Genomic DNA, 21159 nt, shown 5'->3' with positions numbered 1-21159 from the left:
CCCAGACCATGACTGAGTGTGGCAGGGATCCTGAGCAAGGTGGGCAGGTAGACTCCTCTGGTGGCCAACTTGGCTGGAGGGCTCCCCAAGGGCCTTGCTGACCTTTCAGACCAGACAGCGGGCTAGGATGCTTCCACCAAGCCTTCCCTCCCTCTCTCCTCCACTAGGGGTCAGACTTGCATCACAGTCCGATGGCTCCTTCTCCATTTTTTCTCACAGTTGGCTTGGCTCTTGGAGAAAGAGCTGCCTCTCAGCAGGGCTGCACCTAAGCCACCCCCAGCACAAGGGACTCAGTCACTCTAAAGGGACATGAGAAGACAATCCCACCACCTGCCTCCATCATGCATTCTGATGCCTCATGCTTCTTACAGCCCAATCCCTGCAGGTCTAACTTAACTCCCTTCTGCTGTATGTCCCGACCCCCTGATGAAGGAAGGGATCTGGGCATCAGCCAGGGCAGGCTGGGCCCCAGGAGAAGCTGAGCACCCACCTCGTCCCCCAGACAGGCCTCAATCAGCAGGCCCCAGAAGTCTGTAAAGGTGACCTTGTAGCCTTCCTGCCTGCGCTGCTGAAGCTCCTCCCGGAATTTCAAGAGCTGGTCTGGATACAGGGCAGGCAGCTTGTCCTTGACTACGTGCCTCCGCGCCTCAAAGATGGCAGGCTCCAGGTTTTTGGAGGACCAGTCAGGGTCACGGTACAAGGTAGCCATGGTCCTGGAGAGAGATGGGCGGGGTTGGTGGAGCTGAGCCAGCCCTGGTCTGATTGACTTTGGACTCTGTCAGGGAAGAAGGTCACAGGAAACCCTCACCTGCCAGGAGAGAGGCATGGAGGAAAGGGGGTGAGGTGGAGGCCTGGCAGGGAAGGGGGAACATTATTACGCATAGTCACAAGAGATGCCATTTCTTGAATTTCTTGATTGCCTGCCATGTGCCAGGTATATACTATGTTGCTTAAGAATGAGGATTCTGGACCCAGATCTTCCTGGGTTCAAAACCAGACTCTGCTGCTCACCAGCTGTGTGATCTTGGGCAAGCTACCTAACTGCCCTTCATCTCAATTTCCCCATCTGTGGACTGGGGAGAGTGCTGACAACTGGACCTACCTCACAGCGTCATTGTGAAGGCAATGGGAGTTAATGCAGAGTAAGATGGTTAGGACAGCCCCTGGTATGAAGTGATGTGCTGGGCCATGGAGTGCTGGGGCCAACATTTGTACCCAGGCTTGGCTGATCCCAAATCCTGGATTCTTCCCACTCTGCCACATTAATTCCCACAATGACAATGCCAGCTAGAGATTTATTTCCCCTTCTTCTTAACTTATAATGTGAGCAGTGGGGAGGAGCAACACAAAGATGGAGATCCCCTAGCCATGGGTCTCTGTCTCTGTCTGCCTCCGCTTGGCTCGGATCCGGCTTTTCTCAGCCTGGATCAGGACAGCACCCAGGAATTGCCCTCCCCACAGTGGACCTTGCCTGCAGCCGCACAGCTGTATGAGCGCCAGCCTTTTCCTTCAGATTTCTTCAACAGAAAGTACCCTGATCTCCATAAGGCTCTTGCTGTTATTTTTGTTACTTTTGACTTTTAAAAAACTTTCAAAAACATTACAAATGATTGATTTTGATTTTAAAAGACTCCCTCCCAGTGCTTTTCCAGGCCAGGAGACACCCCCACCCCCTCCCTGCTGGGTCTGAGTTCCTTCCAGTTTCCTGCCAGGCCCAGTAGTCAGCCAGCAGGATGAAGGTGCCCCTCTACCCTGATCCAAGTAGGTTTATCTCCTTAACCTACTTCCTGCAGGCAGTGGTTTTATGAGGAGATTAAGAACTGGGGCCCTGGACTCAGGCAGCCTAGGTTCAAATCCCAGCTCTACCACTCATTAGCTGCGTGACCCTAGGCAAATTCCTTTGTTTCTCCAGTTGTAAAGTGAGCCGAATGACAACATCTTCCTCACAGCCTTCTTGTAAAGAAGAAATAAGATGGTCCATTGGAAGCAGCTAACCCAGTGCTCGGTGCAGAGGCAATGCTGATAACTGTCAACTATCCTTCTGTTTCATCTGGGCTGACACCTCAGGGCTCCTGGTGCACCAGGAACCCTTGGTTTTCCTATGACAAGTTCACCTCCACCTGCTCAAATGAACTTACCCAGAGCTCCTCCAGGATGAGGGGCACAGCTAGTGACCTTAAGGGCTACAAAGCCCATGAGTTCCGAACAGAATATGACACGGCCCTGGCTGAGAGGCTGTGGGTGGTCCCAAGGCCCTGGTACCCCTAGACCAGGACTGAAGGGGCTTTGGTGGGCCCCTTCAACCATAAAAATATTAAAAGTTTTGCTTTATGATTGCTGTATAGACAAATAGAGTAATGTTTTTCATTAAAACACTTTCTTCAACCAGAAGTTCATTTCTTTCTTCTAATCTTAAAAGACATTAAAACATTTTTATGGGCCCCCACAGGCATCGTGAGTCCCAGGCACCGTGGTGGCGTCTGTGGAGAAGCCAATCTCATACTGGCCTCATGGGCAGGGCAGGGAGCTGAGGGCTCACTCTCCCTGCTCACCAGCAAGAGTGAGAAGGGGGAGACTGGGAAACCCTGCAGGGCAGAGGCAGTGTGCAGGGAGGGGGTGGGCTGGAGTGTGGGCAGCCAGAGCAGCAGGTCAGCTCCACCTGCCCCAGGAGACTTGGCATAGTCCGAGGGACTATGTCGGTTGTACAAAGTTGGCCACCACACTTCTGGGTCTGTGCCTCAGCCCCTTGGAAACAGTAATGTACAATGACCAACGTGTACGACGTACACAGTGTCCTTCGTGTACTGGGGGAGCATCTCACAACTACCCCATGAGGTCAGTGCTATCTCTATCCCCACTTTACAGATACGGAAGCTGAGATTCAGAGAAGTAGAGTTACGTGCCCAAGGTCACACAACTGTAAAGGTCAGAGCTGCCCCCGGCATCATGAGTCACTCTCACTTGGAGTGGAGGGAGTGTCACCAGAGACCCCTGGCCAGCCTGCTTGCTGCCTGCTCTGGGCTTCCCCAGACAGCGGCCCTTGGCTCCTTACCAGGTGGCCCCTGACAGGCCAGTGATGTAGCTGGCACAGTTGAGGATGTTCAGCTTCTGCAGCCCGAGCAGGTGGCCGTACATGGCGGTCATGGATCTCGTTCCACCCCCAGTGGCCATGATGGCTATCAGTGGTACCTGGGGGCACACAGAGGCAGACTGCTGGGGCAGTGCTGGGTGGGAGAAGACCTGGAGAGACAGGAGCTTAGGGAGAACAGTGGAGGAGGCAGAGCTGGCTACAGAGAGCAGAGAACAGGGGCTGACTTGAAAGCTGCCTTTCCCAGTGTGTCAGGCCACCTGGTGGGTCTAGAATTAGACCTGAGCTCCAAACCCAATGGTCAGTGTCAGGCTCGGTCAATTAGAAAGTTGTGGCTGGAAGAGTTCTTGGCACTGCCCATCTAGCCCTCAGTTAGCAGATGATGAAACTGGGGTGCAGAGGGCTGGGTGGCTTGCTCAAAAGATCAGCTAGTGTGCGATTCCCTAGTGGCTGCAAATCAACATCTTCTGTAGAGGGATTTGATGTCAGGGCACCAGGCCCAAGCCTGGCATGTGATATGTGCTCAATATGTACCATATGTGTAAGACCAGGAGTAAATGAATTTTTGATGCGGGAAGAAGCAGGTTTGTCTCCTATGGGTTTACATAGGTAAAAGATGTCCTTGGTGTGTTTCCCTAAAGGTGGGAGAGGTGGGCATGGGGTCTTTGCCAAGACTCACTCTGCTTCCATTTGAGGGGGTACTGTAAGATCCTCTGTTGGCCAAAGCCCCCTCACAGCCCTCCTCAGGCATGAGATCTCTGCCCACACCTGTGGTTGGCCTCTGACGGCAGGTCCATGGAGGGCTGATCTGCTGCCCAGGGGAGCGTGGGCCTCAGCCCACACCAGGGAGTTGGCAGAGGGCTCTGCGCGCAGAAGCTGGCCTTGTAAGTAGGAGCTGCTTCTCTCCAGCCTCCAACTGCTGTTCACTCTGGGGGCATGTGTCTGTGTGTGTGCATGCACGTGCAGGTTTGGGGAAAGGGAGAATTGAAGAACGAAAGGTCGAGGGCCTTTTGGGTGAAGGTGTGTGGAGTGTGGGAGGTGGTGGAGCTTCCAATGTTTTCCTGGCTGGGGAGAGGAGGCCTTACTGTTCCTGGGTAAGACAGACATCATTGTCACCTGAGGATCTGTTAGCGCACAGGGAGGAGTGGCTGGGGAACCTTCCTTTCTCTCTGTTCTGCCCTCCCCTTGTGAACACACAGCTGACTCACATCCAGCACAGCCCTCACCTGGGCACTTGGAACCTCAGCAGTAAGAGTCACCAGGAAAGGCAGTGCTGCGGCTGCCCCACGGCAAGAGCAGGTTGGGGGCGGCTGGCAGGCCCTGAGTTGGAGGGATGAGCTTGTTTCGGAGAGGACCTCCGCTTACCCACCTCGTCCACCTGCAGGTCCTCCTCCAGCTGCAACACCTGCTTCAGTGCCTCGGCCACCACCACCCTCCGCTTCTGCAGGAACTCCTGCTCTGCCTGGCACAGGCTGAAGCCCAGCCGCACGTCCAGCGTCTGGGAGCTGTGGAGACAGAGGACCTTGGCTGAGAGGGCCTGTAGACTCCACCTCCATGGAGAAGACATGGCTTTAGGGTCAGTCGGACCTAGGCCTGAAGCCTGGTTCTGTCACGGCTTGCCTCTGTGACCCTGGGTCTCTGCTTTCTTACCTGTAAAATGGGGCTAATCATGCTTAACTCCCAGCACTGTCTTCAGCACTTAATGAGATAACAAATGTCAAGCCCGCAAAGCCTTAGCTGGTGCATTGTCAGCAGGTACTGAACAAAATTAGGGACTCATTGAACCCTCTGCCCTCAATGGCAAAATTTGGAAAAGTCCAGAAAGGCCTCCCCACCGAGGCCAGACATGAGTGACAAGGGGCCCTAAGATCCTTTTGGCTAATCTCTCAGGGTAAGGCTGTACAGGGAGGGCTCTTCAGAGCTGGGTAAACAAGGCCCTGTTCCTGTGAAGCTCACGTTCCTCAGTGAGCTTTTCCTGCTCCCAGAGTAAGACTCATCCTGTGTGTTTATGCAATCGACAAAACCCCTTTACAGCCCTGATCTCACCCTGTCGCCCCCTCAGGTCTGCAAGGCAGGTAGGGTGGGAGCAGAAGGCCCAACACTTGCCTTCTTTTTATCACCCTGACCTGAGTAAGTTCCAGTTCCTGGCCTGGCATCCAAGCTCCTACCTGACCTGTCCCACCTCACCTCCTGCTACTTCCAAGAAGGGGCTGTCAGCTCTCAGAGCCCAGGAGCAGTCCAGGTTCTGAGACTTTGCTCAGGCCCTTGCCTTCACCCAAAGCTTCCTCTCTCTGTCCGCCTACATCCTTTGCATCCTTTGAGGCCCTGCCCCCCAGTGACTCCAGGTAAATGGACTTGACGATTTCTGACCTAAGTCTTAACGACCTGAGTCACTAACAAAGTCACATCTCATTGAAGGCAGAGCCCGGGAGCTCTCCCATCACATTTCCTCCATGTCTAGTGCAGGCCTGCAGACACATCTGTGAGGAAACCTTTCCTTGGCCTCAAAAAGGAATGAATAATAAAGCGAAGAAAGTAACATTAGTTGATATCTGCTGAGCACCCCACTTGTCAGATCACTGATTTCTTCACATATGTTATGTTACTGGATCCTCAAAGCAACCCAGTGATGGACAGTACTCCTGGTGCTGCTCCACTTTACAGACGAGAAAAACTGAGACTTAGAGAGGCTTAGTAACTTGACCAAGGACACAACTATCAAATTGTAAATGGAAACTATGTCACTTGATCTTTGACAAGGCTGCCAAGACAATTCAAAGAAGAAAGAATAGTCTTTTCACCAAATGATGCTGGGATAACTGGATATCCACATGCAAGAGAAAAGTTGAACCCCTATTTACTGTACATGCAAATTAACTCAGAATCAATCATAGACCTAAATGTGAGAGCTAAAACTATAAAACTCTTAGAAGAAAACATGGGAGTAAACCTTCATGACCTTGGATTAGGCAATGGTTTCTTAAATATGACACCAAAAGCAGAAATGACAAAAGAAAAAAATATGCCTATATTGCACTTCACCAAAATGGAAAACCTCTGTGCCTCAAAGGATACCATCAAGAATGTGAAAGAAGGCCCCCAGAATAGGAGAAAATATTTGCAAATCATATATTTGACAAGGGACTTGTATCCCTTGTAAAATATACAAAGAATGCTTGCAACTTAACAACAAAAGGCAAATCACCCACTTTAAAAATGGGCAAAGGATTTCAATAGACTTTTCTCCAAAGATGACATATAAATGGCCCATAAACCTGTGAAAAGATGCTTAACATTGTTGGACATCAGGGAAATGCAAAACAAAACCACAAGATACCACTTCACACCCCCAAAGACAAATACATCAGAGGGACAGACAGAAAGAGGGCATTTTACCAGGGTGTAGACTTCATGTGCAATTCACAGTTCTCGCTCTGGGAAGTGAAAGATGAAAGCATGTCAGGGATGACAATTCAGAGCCAAGTGGTCCCAACCATAGAAGTGAAGGCTCACCACACTGTCCACTCCCTGACTTGACTCAGCGTGCTCACGAGTCTTACCCACACACACGCTCTCCCTCTTCTGGACATGACCCTCCTGACCATCCTCAACTCAGCCTCCACACACTCTCTTTGGCTCCACACTGCAGTTCAGCAATCTCCACCCATGACCCCTCCACCCTGCCTGAGAGACCCCTACAAGTCATCTTCCCCTATGCGACACCTCAGGCTCTCCCCATCTCCCTCCCTCCCATCTCCAGGCTAAGTTGCCCAGGGGCCCCTTCCCAGACCCAGATCCTCACCACAGGCAGGTTCACTGTCTGGCCATCGGGGAGGCAATCAAGGGGCTGGCAGACAGGGCTGTTCTTGTGCGCACAGCAGCAGCAAAGCTGGAAGGGTGGATGGTTCTGTGATGGGGGGGTGGGGCTCTTCTGGCCCCAGTCCCCACCATGGTCCCCACTGCCGCAGACTGTACCTTGCAGCTCCACTGGCTCTTGGGCACCTCCACGTGTACCTGGGGCTGGAAGTACTTGGGGTAGTGGAAGCAGGCAGGATTTGGGCAGCAGGGCTCCTGGCTGCATGAGATGCGCTGGGTGTGCTCGAAGGACTGCGTCACTGTCACCAGGAAGTCCGTCCCTGGAAGAGGGGATGAGAGTGCTGAGACCCCAAGGAAGCCTCTCACTCCCCACCCCAACTGGGCCCAGTACAATTCTTTTTTTCCCGCTTGACGGAGGTAGTGGGGATTGAACCCAGGACCCCATGCATGCCAAGCACGTGTTCTACCACTGAGCTGTATCCTCAATCCCAAATCCATAGTTTTTTTTTCTCCCAGTGGAGGTACTGGGGGTTGAACCGAGAACTTTGTGCACACCAAGCATGAGCTCTACCACTGAGCTATACCTGCCCTCATCCGGGCCCAGTAAAAAGCCTAGCTGGAGGCACTCAGGACAGAGATTTAGAATCACCAGGGGCACTGGTTAAAATGTCTCAAACAGTCTCATTCTGAAGGGCAGGGCAGGGTGGGGCCCAGGAACTTGCATTTTAACAGGGCTTGTGTGTGGGATCTGAGATGCTGAGTCCTCTGGACTAGTCCTGGGTTCACTTCTCTACAAGGTGCCCCAGAGTCACAGCCCCACTGCACTGAAAGCAGGCCCTTGCCTTACCGCGAGTTTGGGGGTAGAGCCTTCTCCCCCCGCCCCACCACCACACCAGTGGGGCTGTGCCTCTCCTCTCTTGGGACAGGGCTGGAAGCCTTGTATGCAAGGATGCTGTGACGTCAGGTGGTGAGCTGGAGAGTCGTGTTTGTGGATCTGGAGTCCCTGCCAGCTATGCCAGCTCTGAAATGCTAGGACTCTATGAACGGTAATCTGACTAGAGGAAAGCGAGTAGCTACAGGGGCCCTGGGTGCTGTCGGTGCCCCCCTGCCCCCAGTGCTGACCACCGCACTAGCCCCAGGGGACCCTGGTCTGGCAGGGGTGCAGCACAGACCGGTGAGGACAGATGGGCAGTGCTGTGCTGTGCTTTGCCAGGACTGGGAAGCACTGAGGGTCATGCTGGTGCCTGGAAGATCAAGCCCGTTTTAGGGCAGAGGGATGACGGGTTCATGACCCCTGAGGGCGAGGTGATCTGGAAGAGTCTCCCCACTCTGGGGAGTCCACGGAACACCCCCAGCAGGCAGAGGCGGTCAAAGGGCTCACTTTTCCTATTCTTCTTCTGCCTCCTGGATTCTGCATGAACCTCCAGGCAGGACATTTGTCGAGACTGAAACGAAGGAAGGGGAGGTCATTTTGAGCACGAGCTGCCCCCATGCTCTACCAGGCCACTAACTCCCAAAGACTGATTAGGGGGTGGGGAGAAGATCTCCTCGAGTCCTGAGGCTTCAGATGCATCTAACTGAAGTGGCTGTACCAAATGGTGAAAATCTTTTTAATACTGAACTTGTGCTTGTAGAGAGATTGGAGCTGGGGAAACGCGACAAGATTGATTCTGGGAGGAGGCTGCCACCTAGTGGGTGCTTTTATTGGGGAGGTGTCCAAGGGGAGATGCTGGACCAGGGCGGTTGATGTCCCAGGTACTTCCTCCCCTGGAGCAGAAACCCAGCTGCTGCCCCCACCACTGCCCGCGCCCCCACTGTCTGGCTTCAGTTAGTCTGACTTCCAGCGGGCTCTGGGACAAGGGCCCAAGCTGAGCCTGGTTTTCCTCCCACAGTTCTGTTCCCTGAGAGCAGCAGTCACAGGCTGCCCCCTGCAGCTACGGGAACCTGGAAGGACAATTACCACCAGCACGCCGTTGGTGATGAGGCTCTCAGGTGGAGAGGGACTGAAAAACAAAATGGGAACTCCTGGTCAGTCATATAATCCTCTACTGATTTCTCACAAAGGTGTCAAACAGCCTACAGAGCATCAATAAGGAGACAGCAGAGCCTTCTTTGTCCTTGTGAAAAATATTGGCTTAAGAAATCTTAAATTGTCAAGGAGAAAACTGGCACACATTTTAAATAGAATTTCCAGAAAAAATAATTATAGGTTCGAGGGAGTAGAAGAGTACCTCCCCCTTTTTTTCCTTAAATGATAACTGTTCTTAATGTCCAACCAGAGGCAAATGTGTGGAGTTATGAGGATAAACAGGCTGCAAGGAAAGGTGGAGGCCACCAGCTAGAGCAGATGTAAACAGCTGTGGGCAAAATTGACCCATCCTCCCTCTGTGCTTTAATATGTGAGTTTAACAAACAGCTCTGACCCAGCCAGAGAGGGGCCTGGTGAATATGGAATATCTTTGTGTTACAAAGCTGAGAATAGAAGCCTCCAAGGTTACATTCAGCGTAGGGAAGCCCACAGCTCCCTCACCAAAATGAAGCCCAAGACGACTGTCTCCAGATCAACTCTTATTACCAATTTTGACATATTTCATTTTGTAAGAAACTTTCTAATTCAGCCGAGAAATGTTTCCCCCCCTAAAAGTCCTGTCAAACTCAGAATTGGAGGAGAGAGCCCAGATTTTCTTGAATGTGAAACAAATGAAGTTGACTTTAATTTGTCAAACTGAATTAAAATTATATTTTAAGTTGATTTTAATGAGGCATCCCAAATAGTTAAATAGTTCCAAGAGCCCTAGGTGGAAGATTCTCCTGGTGGAATTTGACAAGCCCTCTTGTTCTAGTTCCTTCCTCTCATTGTCCCCCTGTCCGAGGCTAATCATAAGTCGGGGGGGCTCAGTCCTGTCAGGGCTAAGGAGGGGAAGGAGCCGGCCGCCCCATCACAAGGGGCACTGCTGCCCCGGGGGCAGGCTTGTCCCCTCCCTCACTGCTCCTTCCCTTCCTTCCTCTCTGTTTGTCCTCTTCTTCTCATACTCCAGCTCCCTGACCCAATTCCACTGGAGTCCACAACACAGTCAGACCTCCAGGACCCTAATTGGAAATGATGGGAAATGACCCCATACGTCAGCCCTGAGCCTCCCTATGACTTGGTTCTGGAGTTGGCTGCAGAGGGGGCCGGCATCTGCTTCGGGGCCAGGGTTTGAGGGAGTTTGTTCTATCAGTTCTGGGTCCAGGAGGAGACTCCTTGGTCCTGACCTCTTTGTCAGCCCGGCCTCAACAAGACCCCATCATTGTGGTGGCGGGAATTATTCCCAGAGGCCACGCTCGGAAATGCCAGGGAGCTGAGGCAGATGATTTGGCCAGAGTACTAGATCCTTAAAGCAAGACTGACATCAGTAGAACTGGATGAGCAGAGGTGGGGCCCAGGCACCTACAGTATTCAGAAACTCCGAAGTGATTCTGACGCCCAGTGAAGAGGGCCAGGGGTGAGAGTGGAAAAGGGGGGGACAGCCAAAGGGAGGACCTGGCTCTGCAATGCCTGTGCCCAGAAGCTGCCCTGGGGTCAGGACCTTGGTGGAACTCTGTGGGCTGGAGCCTACTCACCTCTCTTCTAGCAGGAACTCCACCTCCAGCTCCTCCATGCCCTGCAGGGGGAGGAAGAGATGGCAGTTGTGAGCTGTGTCTATACCTCTCTGCAGACCAGGACCCTCTGCCACCCCAGGAGTCCCTGTGGACCTGCCCCCGTCCTTCCCATGTGGCTGTCCTGCTGTCCTGGAGTAGGGGCAGCTGCTCCTGGCTCCTGTTGTCCCCTCTGCCTCCCTCTGACCCCAAGTCTTTGATATCAGGAACATCACTGACCACTCAGGGGAGGGGAGGGTGTGGAGCCCCAGCAGGTAAGTCCCTCTGCCCCAGAATATTTTCCCTTCATCTTCTCCCTCCAGCTTCCATTGCTCTCCTGCCTCCCCAAGGGGCTCAGTGCCAGGGGCAAGGGAGAGCCGAGATACTGCCCTAGGCAAGCTCCACTCTGAAGGCAGGGCCCTTTCCTTCATCCACTGCTTTGCATCTCTTGCTGTATAACTTTAGGGAGTCATGACCTCAGTGGATCTTTATTTCCTTGCTAGAGTGTAAGCCATGCGAGGCCGGGGATGCTCATTCCCTGATGTGTCCCCAGTGCCTGGAACAGTGCCTGGCCCACAGTAGGCATTCAAGTACTTAATGAATAATTGAATCCATAACATCCTTTCCAGCTCTGACTTTCTCTGATTTGCAGATGTTCCCTCCTTTACCCTTATCCTCTGGAGCCATGCCAGCAGCAGGACCCTCGAGGGAAGAAAGGGAACCAACACTTAGCTATGTCTCCATTGTGTACTGTGAACAGTGCCGGATGCTTTACTACGCATTCCCGCTTAAACCTCACAGTGACCCTGTGTGGTAGGTATTACTATTGCCATTGTGAAGACAGGAAACAGAACTCAGAGTAATTAAGTCATTTCTACCAGGTCACACAGTAAGCCGAAATGCTGGGATTTGAACAGTAGCACTGTCTTCTCCCATCTTGGCTACAGAGAGAGAAACCTGTGAATTGGCATCATAAGAATAACCAGCTACCCCCCGTGAGGCAGGAGGCTGAGGATTGGGGCACCCGCACCCACCTCTGGGTTGAGTGGGAACTTCAGGTGGGTTTTCTTTCGGAAGCAGAGCTTGGTGAGGTCATAGAGAACTGTCAAGAGATGGTCATCTGGTGTCATTGTGTCTTCATCACAGACGCTCAGCTCTAGCACGTTCTAGGCGAGAAGGGGTGGGTGCCAATCTGGTTACCAAGGTTGCCCCAACTAATTCCTAGGATGAGGGGCCTAACCTTAGTCCTAGTGAGGACGTGGGTCTTTGGCATGGGGACCAGCAGAGCTCAGCTGTGAGGGACATTTGTAGGGACATGAATTAAGGGAGGAAAGTGTCTATTCCTTCCTTTCCAACTCTCTGAAACCTTCCTACCCCTCTTCTCTGACTCGCCTACTGGGGAATTTTGCTCTTTTGCAAGCTTGGCAGGGGCCTGGGGAGTGTGAGGGATTTCATTTCACCTAGGGGAAGGATGAAGGGCAGAGCAAGCAAGACCACTGCCAAGACATAGACTATGTCTAGCACTGGGACCCAGGAGCTGAAGACAGTTCCTTTGGTTCTAGAAACCCCAGTTCAGGGAAGCTAACATCTTAACACTCCAGAGGAGTAATGTGGCCAAGATTATAGGGGCTTTGATGGGACTGGGGTGACATATTGGAACTCTATCCTTTGGCTCATCAGCCCCTAATGAGGTCTCATGGATGGTCCCAAAGCGGCATGCTAAGGGTGGAGCAGCTACCCTGTCATCTAGCTGAACTTTGAGGTCAATGATCTTAAGTGTCATGGATTAGCCTCTGATGAGCCTCTGGGTCTTGTTCCAGGGATCCTGGGAGATGTAGGTTGGGGCTGGGTTTGCCTCTTTGTTCCCTACCTAGTGGAAGTGAGGTGGTTCTGGGGGTTCCCAATCAATGAGATCTGTTGACTTTGCAATGACTAGAAACCAGGTGTGTTCAAGAATCAACCCAGCAGCCCCACAGATCTTCAGACAAAAGAAACACAAATTCCTGTTTCAAGATGGCAGGCTGAGCCCATTACTGAAATCCTCCTTTCTCACCAAAACCATATATGTGATAGAAAAGATACTTTTAAAACGATAAATATAAAGCCCTTCTTGAAAACAAAAAGGATACATCATGAGCTAGAAATAGAGAAGCATCACTAAAATATGAAAGCAGTAAGCTGGATGGAGCTGTCAAGCCTCAAGTGCCTCAAGACTGGGATTGATGCCACCATGATGAAGCCAAGTTTGTCTTAAAGGCACTCTGCTGAGTCACAACTCAGGATGTTCACAGGAGAATTCTCCCTCAGGAAATGCGCACTCAACTTACAGTCACCATGTGTCTGAAGAAGACTAATCCCATGAAACAGCAGCTCAGCAAATGAAAGAGCACACACTCAAGGAATTAGAAATAATAAAGCCACCTAAAAGGGATTTAAAAGATACAGAAAGCCCTCTGGCTGGAATGAGACTGGCCTTGGATTTAGCAAGTAGAATGGCTCCTCTCTGTATTCTCCTGCTTGAAGTATGGTCTGGAAGTTACCAGAAACACACCTATTTTGGGTCAGGAGACACCCAGTTTCAGCAACAACTGGGTAGAAGGACGAGAGAGACAGGCAAGAAGGTAGAAGGGTAAGTAGACTCAGAAGGACAAGCATGAGCTGGGCAGAAGGAAGGAGTGCGTCAGGGAGGGGAAGACAGGGCAATGGAGGACAAGAAGTCGGCAGGAAGAAAGACAAATGGGCCTGAGTAGGACCCACGAGCGAAGAGAAGGACAAGCAGCAAGGTGGGGACTAGAACTGCAAGCAGGGCAGGCAGGTGCAGGCCTCCACATCTCACCTTCACTCGGCTCTGGATCTGGAAGTTGAAGGTCTCATTCCACTCTGGATTTGGGCAGTTGGAGATGGTCCGAGTCCTCAGCCTCTTACAAGAGGCGGTGGGCAGCCAGAGGCTCACAAAACAGTCTGTTTGGCTCACTGTCCAAGGAAGACAAGGATGGGAGGGGAGGGTGAGGAGCCAACCCAGGTCCAAAGGGCATGGAGGCAGAAGCCAGGGCAAGGCCTTGTCTCAGCTCCAGGTCCCCTCCTGACTCCTCGGTCTGACTCTTCAGAGACCTTTGTCCCAGAACACTGGGAAGGTCACAGACTGCCGGCTAGAGGTCTCACAGAGGGGACCCAGGCCCCACGGACTGTTCTCATGGACCCAGGTGGCCTCTGGCTCTCTGAGCAGACACCTGTTGGCTTGGGAAAATATAAGGCTACAGAGTTTTCCCTCTGCCAGGGGAAAATTTGGAGGACTAGCCCCCAGGGGTCAAGTTTATCTCTTGCCTTAGCTCAAGGCACCAGGGAAACCAAAGTAGGGCACAGCTCTTCCTATTGGCTAAGGAGAAGCAAGGATTAGAAGGGACACAGTCTGCCATGAATCAGCCCAGATGGCCCCCGTGGGAATGGGCTTGAGAGGAACAAGATATTCAGCAGGATTCAGGAGCAGGGACTACCATCTACATGTGACTCAGATGCACCCAGCTGGCTCTTCATGTCTACACTGGTGTAGTATGTACAGATGGGGTACATGACCCAAGCATGGGGTGTGGGACTCAGGAATCCCTCACGTCTAAGGCCACATACTTTATTTTTCATTTGAAAGAACAACCCCAATGCAATGATGCTGTGCATGCTCTGGAGAAGGGCAAAGGCTGTGATCCCAACAGGCCCTCCTAAAGTGAAAGAAGGCCTCCAGGGTCTTCTGTTCGGAGCAACAAAAGGCATAGGGTGAAAAATGGCAGCCCAGCCCAGCTCCTTCCCTTCATTCTACCGGGGAGGAGTGAGAGACAGGTACCACGATTGCCCTGTCACTCTTCCAGCAGTCTGATGGGGCAATTCCCAGGGTACCCACCAGAGACAGAGAGCATGGGAAAAGTCGTTACAGTTTCCAGTGTCAGAGTTCATTAGATGGTAAAGCTGGGTGGGGATGAGAGTTCTGTACTGACCAGACTGTTCCAAAGTAGTTCATAATTATAATTAATAATGTCCTGTGAGAGTGGAACCAGAGGTGTCCCCCCAGACTGACCTAGTCCTACACTGTCACTATGGGGAGGACTTTATCAGACTTGATGACCACAGTGTGCCTCCCAAGCATCCCTAGCTTCTGATTTCATCCCCAACGTCTGGTTAATCTTTGAGGGCTCACCATTCAATGAACTGGAATTCACGACTTCCTCCCATTGAATAGAGGTGAGACGGCACTGTCCTTTAGATGTCAAAATCATCATTAATCCAGACATGAAGAATGACCAAAACCCAACAGAATAAAAAAAAAAAATAGAGACATCATCCTCACCTTTCCTTCCACACTCAACCTGTTCCTCCTCACCATTCACTCAAGTGTCCTAACCAGACACCAAGTGTCACCCTTGACTCTCACATTGAGTTGACTTAACTCCTTGGACCTCTCTAGCCTGTCCACTTCTCCTTATTAGCACAGCCACTGCCTTGGTGTAGGCTACCGTCATCTCTGCTGCCATGTCCCTACTGGGCACCCTGTCTTCTGTCCTGCCCTACCCTATCTTATCTCTCAAAACAAACCAAAGGGCTCTTTTTCTATCTGATCATGTCACTCCCCAGTTTGAGATCCTTCAATGGCTCCCATCTGCCCTCAGGAAGGAGTCTCACTCAGCATGGCTGCCCCTCCCTCTTCCACAGCCTCAGCCTCATCTTTCCACCCTCCCTATCATCACCCCAGCCCCTGCCCTGCCCACCCCCACCGCAGGCGCATGCCCACACACATGCACACATACATATTCACGCACATGTGCTCACATTCTCACTCTGGACTCCGGCCAAACCCAGTCAGTTGTAGGTCTCAGAAAGCCATACTGTCTTGCCATGAACAGCCTTCTCTTCCTCTTTCACACCACCCTTCCTTGGTTGGCCTGTTCAGGTTGCAGAAAGGACCTCCTCTGGAAGCCTTGCCTGAGACCCCAGGTCTGGGCCAGGTGCCCTCCGAGCCCAGAGACCTCTGCTCTGCTCCCAGTGGAGCACTGACTACCCTACATGACAACAGCAGTTTGACACATGTCTCCACTGCCCCCTGTCCCCTGTGAAGTCGGGGAGACCGAGTGTTGGCACTCATTAGATATTTGTTAAATGAGTACAAAAGCCCAACTTCCTGTGAACGGGCTGTATCAGTACCCCAGAAATCCTGGGCTGAGTCACTGCAGATATAGGTAGGCAGGTTGGCATGTCTAATTGTTCTGCCCAGTCCTCCTGGACCCCTCCCTTGACTTTTCCTGGACACCGAGGCCCCTCCTCCTGGTCTGCCTCCCTGTGCACAAGGAATCTTCAGCCAGGGACTCCACCAACCCTACACTCACGTGCTTGGCATGATTTGAAGGAACCTGTAAAAGGAAGCCCCTTTCCTTCTAAAATCCCTTTCGTATCATCAGTCCATGCCTAAAATTCTCCCATTAAATCCATTAAATAAAGTCTCAATATTTTTGGCCTAAGGCTAAAATCCCTAAGATAAAAAGACTCCTGAAAGAGCCAGGATTGATCAGACACCCACACTTCAAGTGTTAATTTATTTTTCAGTCCTTTCGCAGACAGCTGTTCCGCCTCCCTTCCCACAGGGTTGGGAAGGAGAGTGTGGCTCAAGAGTGGGTAGTCCTGGGGAGGGAGGGGCGACAGAGAGAGGCCTCCGGGCCCAGATGACAACCTGGGGCATCATTAGCTGACTGTAAGGATAGTGACTGTCATGTTGCCAATGAAGAGTGGTTAAGAAAGGGTGACCCAATTCTGAGAATTTCAGGGACTGCAGGGGATTTCCTAGGCATAGATAGTTCCTAGTCTTTGTTCCTCATGAAGTGTCAGAGGGCTTGGTCATCTGAATGTCATGTCTCCTTTCCTGGAATGTGGGTGGCCAAGATGACTCAATGATCTGTACAGAGATCAAGAACATTATCTTCCTCACACCTTTGAGACACCTGCCTCACACCCCCTTGGGGTGCTGGTTTGAGTTTTAATTCATTTTCCCAAGAGGAATGAAAATTCGTGACTGCTGGGAAATTCCCAAGCTGATTCTCTCCCAGTCCTGGCCCAGGGAGTCACCCCTGAATCTTATCCCTGAATCGCTTCTCTTTTGGGCTCCTGGAAATCTTGGAAACTCAGGCACCCATTACAGGACTGAGCCAGAGAGGAGCTTGTTTCTTATCCAAGCTAGAAGGAAAATTTGGGGCAAGGGTCACTCAGGACCTGCAAGATATCAGGATAGTCTCAACCCAGGTGAGGCAGCTACAGAGCCCAGCCTGTGACAACTGTGGATCCAGACACAACGTGACCTGGGCTGACACCCCCAGCCACCATGGATTCCCCCACCCTGTTCCTCAGGGGAAATGAGGAAAACATAAACAAGGGGTTCCCAAAGGGGACCGGGTACCCTCAAAAGACAGCCTGTGTACCAGACGCACGTGTGGGGAAGGGAAAGAGGAGGGTGGTGGAGTGGACCTCAGTCCATTTCTCTGGCTGCCTGTTCCCCCATCCCAGCTGCACCTCTGGGACCTGCAGGTGATGGGTGTAGCAGGGAGAAGACAGAAGGAAGGGCCCTGGATGATGGAAAGGTCTGAGCACACAGGTGCAGGCATGCTGGGGGAGTGGGAGGCCAGCGTGGACCTGCAGGGCTGGGACAGACACACCTCCAGAGGGGTGGAAGCAGGTGAGTGCAGCTGTGGGCATGTGGGAAGCTCAACCATTCCCAAGGGGAGCGGGGTGAAGTGTCTGATGACTCATGTGGCGTGGCAGGAAAGGCAAAAGAGGCAGCCAGTCCCCAGGTCTGGGGGATACTTCCAGGCTCCTCAGATCATTCACAGTGGCCTGGGAGGCCCTGAGAATCCCGAGAAGTCCCTGGTCCTCTGGCCAGCCTCACGGCAGGGCCAAGCCCAAAACTCCACTGGATGGAATTGCTCCCCCTGGCATGGGCTCTGGACACTTGCCTATCCGGGGACCCGGTCTGAATCCTGCCTGATCCCTTTGCTTTCTCTGGGGCTCCAGGGCCCTCCCTCCTCCACCCTCCACACTCATCCCCGCATTGCAGTGTTGCAGGGGCAGCTTCCCAGCAGGTTTATCAGCCTCTCCCACCTGTGCTCCTGAACCATCTGCATATTATCAGGAAGTCCTGTAATCAGGTGCCCATCACTTAGATTCCTGTCCCTCCTCTGAACACCCAGCCTGCTTCTCCTGGCTGGTCTCCTCCACCCTCAGTAGTCCAGACCTGGGATCAAACACTGATTCTGCTTTAGGCAGTTAATCCTCATGTGCAAAACAGGCCCCACAACATTGCCTTCATGTTGTTGGGAGGGTGAATGGTGTTTGGACATCTGGCCCCGGGCCAGTCCCTAGCAGGTGCTCAGGGACTATGGGTCCTCTCCCTCCCTCAGGAGGGATCCTCCCCCAGATTGGGCTCTCCAGACCTCTGGATGCTCACACTCTGCCCCCTCAGGACCCAGGCCCTCAAAGCAGCCTTCCTTAGCTACTCCCAGCTTTCAGTGTCCTCCTCCGGGTCTAAATTCTGTGGTGACGAGATTAGAATGCCATCCCCCATTACTATTCTATAAGTGCTTTGGGCATAGAGTCCTCGCCTTGTATCACGGCTCTCCCAGCCTAGGGGGAGGGCAGTGTAACAGAGGTTTGGAGAACATGGAGTCCTTGGGCCATTCCTATAAGGTCATTAGTAAGTGGGGAACCCCTCAGCTGTGGGGCCTTGGCAGAAAGCTTTCTCCTCCTCGGAGGCCAACCTTCCTCCCTGGGTGGCAGAAGATGAGGACAGCATAGGGAGAAGCTTTTGTTCTCCTGCCAATCCAGATGCCTTCATTTCTTCCTGAAGCCAGAGACTTCCCTGGGCCCCTGTGGCCTGACAATGCAGCAGGGGCTGGGATGCAGGGGAAGTTAAGGCTGCAAGAAGATACTGCACCAAGAGCCCTGAGTCAAACACACATGGGCTGAGCTGCAGAACCAGGAGCTTTGGGGCATCTGGCAGGTGCTGCAGAACCCATTTTCCTGAGAAGGGCACTGGGGCTAGGCCAGTATGTGGTGTCCATCCCTAACCGCCCTTAAACTCATGCAGAAGCAAGGAGCAGTCAATGCCCAGTGTGGGAGAAGCAGGTGCTCCTGGAATGGATCCCAGGGAGGGGAGGGCGAGGAGGAGAGGGCGAGGAAGAGAGGGCGAGGAGGAGAGAGCGAGGTGAACAGTGCTCTGGGACGAGCACTGCAGGGGCTGGTAAGTGCCAATTTTATAGCAGAGGGAGGGGCCTGGAAAAATGGCTCAAACCCCAAGGTCTGAAATGCAACCTGAATATAGAACGCACACACACGCATGCACACACACTCATGCACACACACAGAGTCACATCTGACCATTTCCTTACCCAGGGTCCTGTCTCCATCTAGGCCCCATAAGCAGAGAAGGGGGGATGTGGGAGGGGGCTACTCACCCAAATCAGCCTGTCGGACGTTTTTCATCCGGACGACCCTCACTGTCAGCAGGTGGCATGGAGACAGCTCCTCCTGTGGATTGAGAGGACAGAGGACTCACTCTTCAGGCAATGGTTGTAGGTGACCTTGACGTATATGGAGCTGCTCAACCCAGCATAGACTCCCACTGCCCAGACTCAAGCAGCATCCCCATGGTCGAGCTAGCTGCCTTTCTGGGCTCTGGAGGGCTCTTCTGGTCCCCAGGGGGCCTGAGGCTGCAGAGGTGAGGGGCTTAGTCCTCACCCCACTCTGGGCCAACTCTCCCTGGAAGAGGGCCAGCTTCACACCTGTTCTGTTCCTGGCTTTCCTGTCTGGATCTCAGAATTGGAAGCCCTTCCCTTGAGAGTTTTCCCCAGGCTTTGATGAGTCTTTTTACTGTTCACTCCTGGCCCATGCCCATGGCAGACACCATCAGACTCCTCCAGCCCACTCAACGGCTACATTTTTAGAGGCCTCTGAACTGGAACCCTTCACATGACACATGGTCCACTCCATGCTGCTAGAATCACTTTATACCTTTTTAAGAGAATGTACTTCTCCATTTAAAATAATATTAGGGTTTGGGGAAAAACAGAAGAGTGTGAAGAAAAAGAGTTTCCATAATGCCATCACTCAGTGAAGGCCACTATTATCATTTTTGGTTGTTTTTTTTAATGCTATAATTCTTTTTATTTTCAACTCAGACTGTCCATGGATAGTTCATCTGCCTTGGCTATTATCAGAGATAGTAATATTTGTAATGATATCTAATGAACACTTATTATTTGCCAGACAATTTTCTTATAGTTTCTAATCCTCCTAAGACCTTTATAACAAAGGAATAGCTATGTTTTTAAAAACTAAGCTATAATTGACATACAACATTGTGTAAGTTTGAGGTGTACAACATAATGACTTGATATACGTATTTAGTATTGCAATATGATTACCACAAGAAGTTTAGTTATGCATTACCACACATAGTTACATCTTATTTTCCTTGTCATGAGAACTGTTATCATTTTGATGTTTGTCCTTCCAGCCTCTTCTGAGGCTTAATCCTAACCAGCAACAACAGGATGACAGCAGGGAATGCTGTCACAGAGTCCCTGAGATAGACATGTAAGTCATTTCAGGGCTCTCCCTCCTCTGCCCCCAACAGCTGCCTCAAAATCAGAACAAAAGCCAAGTTAACAGTCACATATAGGTCTGAGGATTCCTCTTGTGAGATTAACTCTGAAATATTGAATATCTTCATGGTTAATAACATGCTCTAACAGGATTGTGTTTTGAACTTTGTAACTTGGGCCAAAGGCTGCACACACCACTTCTCTTCTGATTCTGGAAATATGTCTGTGTCTTTGGCCCGACCCACTCTGGGCACAGAGGGCTCCTCATTTCTCACTCCCTGCCTGGGCAGAGCCTGTGTGCTGATCTGATCTGGCGAGGAGGCAGGAGTCAGCTTTCCCCCAGGAGAGCAGTTCTGGAAAAGGCTGTTCCCTCTGGCCCACTTTCTCAGAGGGCAGCTAGAAGGCTCCAAGCGGGGAGCCGCCCGGGTCCCAGCCCAGTCAGGGGTCACTCCTCAAGTCACAGTCCTCCCGGCCATCAGAGCCCTTCTCCTGCCTCCAGGAGAGACTGCCCTTGGCCCTGCCCAGCTCCCTTGTGTCTTCTCTGGGAGGGAACAAGCATTCACAACTTCCTGCAGGACCTCGCTTGAGGTCCCCCTGATTTCCAGGAAGGGATCTCTGCTGTCATCTAACCTGATAACTTCCCATGAGGCGGACCATTTCTTTCTCCTCTAACTTAGCAGCAACAACTTCAGCTACGGTCTGCTACGTGTCTGCTGCATGCTGTGTTGTCTATACAATCTCTGTTTTATCTTGCTCAATTCTTGTAACACTGCACAGAGCAGTTATTATTAACCTCACTTTAAGATGGAGAATCTGAGCCTAAGTCCTGGGACTTCGGGCACTCAACTAGAGTCAAAGGAAACCAAGTCTGAATCCAGTTCTAATTCTTAGGCCCATGTTCACAACCACGACTATACTGTCACCTTTCTTGAAAGCGACCCTTAGCAAACACGAAGACAGGTGCTGCTCGCCCTCATCTCCTCTTGCTTGGTCTCCTCTGAGAATCTA

At 51.9% G+C, this 21159-nt stretch overlaps 1 protein-coding gene across 1 annotated transcript in view; it reads right to left on the bottom strand.

Annotated features, from left to right (window-relative positions):
- The window catches only part of PLA2G4E (phospholipase A2 group IVE), a 54530-nt gene that overhangs the window by 9639 nt on the left and 23732 nt on the right, over positions 1-21159 (bottom strand). The window contains exons 2-13 of the mRNA XM_010994983.3: positions 19003-19075; positions 13359-13495; positions 11557-11688; positions 10508-10548; positions 8865-8907; positions 8286-8349; positions 7064-7224; positions 6891-6977; positions 6485-6522; positions 4458-4593; positions 3053-3189; positions 491-713 (exon numbers count right to left, since the gene is read on the bottom strand). Coding sequence (XP_010993285.3) covers positions 491-713; positions 3053-3189; positions 4458-4593; positions 6485-6522; positions 6891-6977; positions 7064-7224; positions 8286-8349; positions 8865-8907; positions 10508-10548; positions 11557-11688; positions 13359-13495; positions 19003-19075 — 1272 coding nt within the window. The remainder of the gene's footprint in view (positions 1-490; positions 714-3052; positions 3190-4457; positions 4594-6484; positions 6523-6890; positions 6978-7063; positions 7225-8285; positions 8350-8864; positions 8908-10507; positions 10549-11556; positions 11689-13358; positions 13496-19002; positions 19076-21159) is intronic.

The sequence above is a fragment of the Camelus dromedarius genome, chromosome 5 (genome assembly GCF_036321535.1).
Source record: "Camelus dromedarius isolate mCamDro1 chromosome 5, mCamDro1.pat, whole genome shotgun sequence".
Taxonomy (NCBI): domain Eukaryota; kingdom Metazoa; phylum Chordata; class Mammalia; order Artiodactyla; family Camelidae; genus Camelus; species Camelus dromedarius.
The sequence above is the reverse complement of the archived record's forward strand: the minus strand, read 5'-3'. Positions and strand labels throughout refer to the sequence as shown.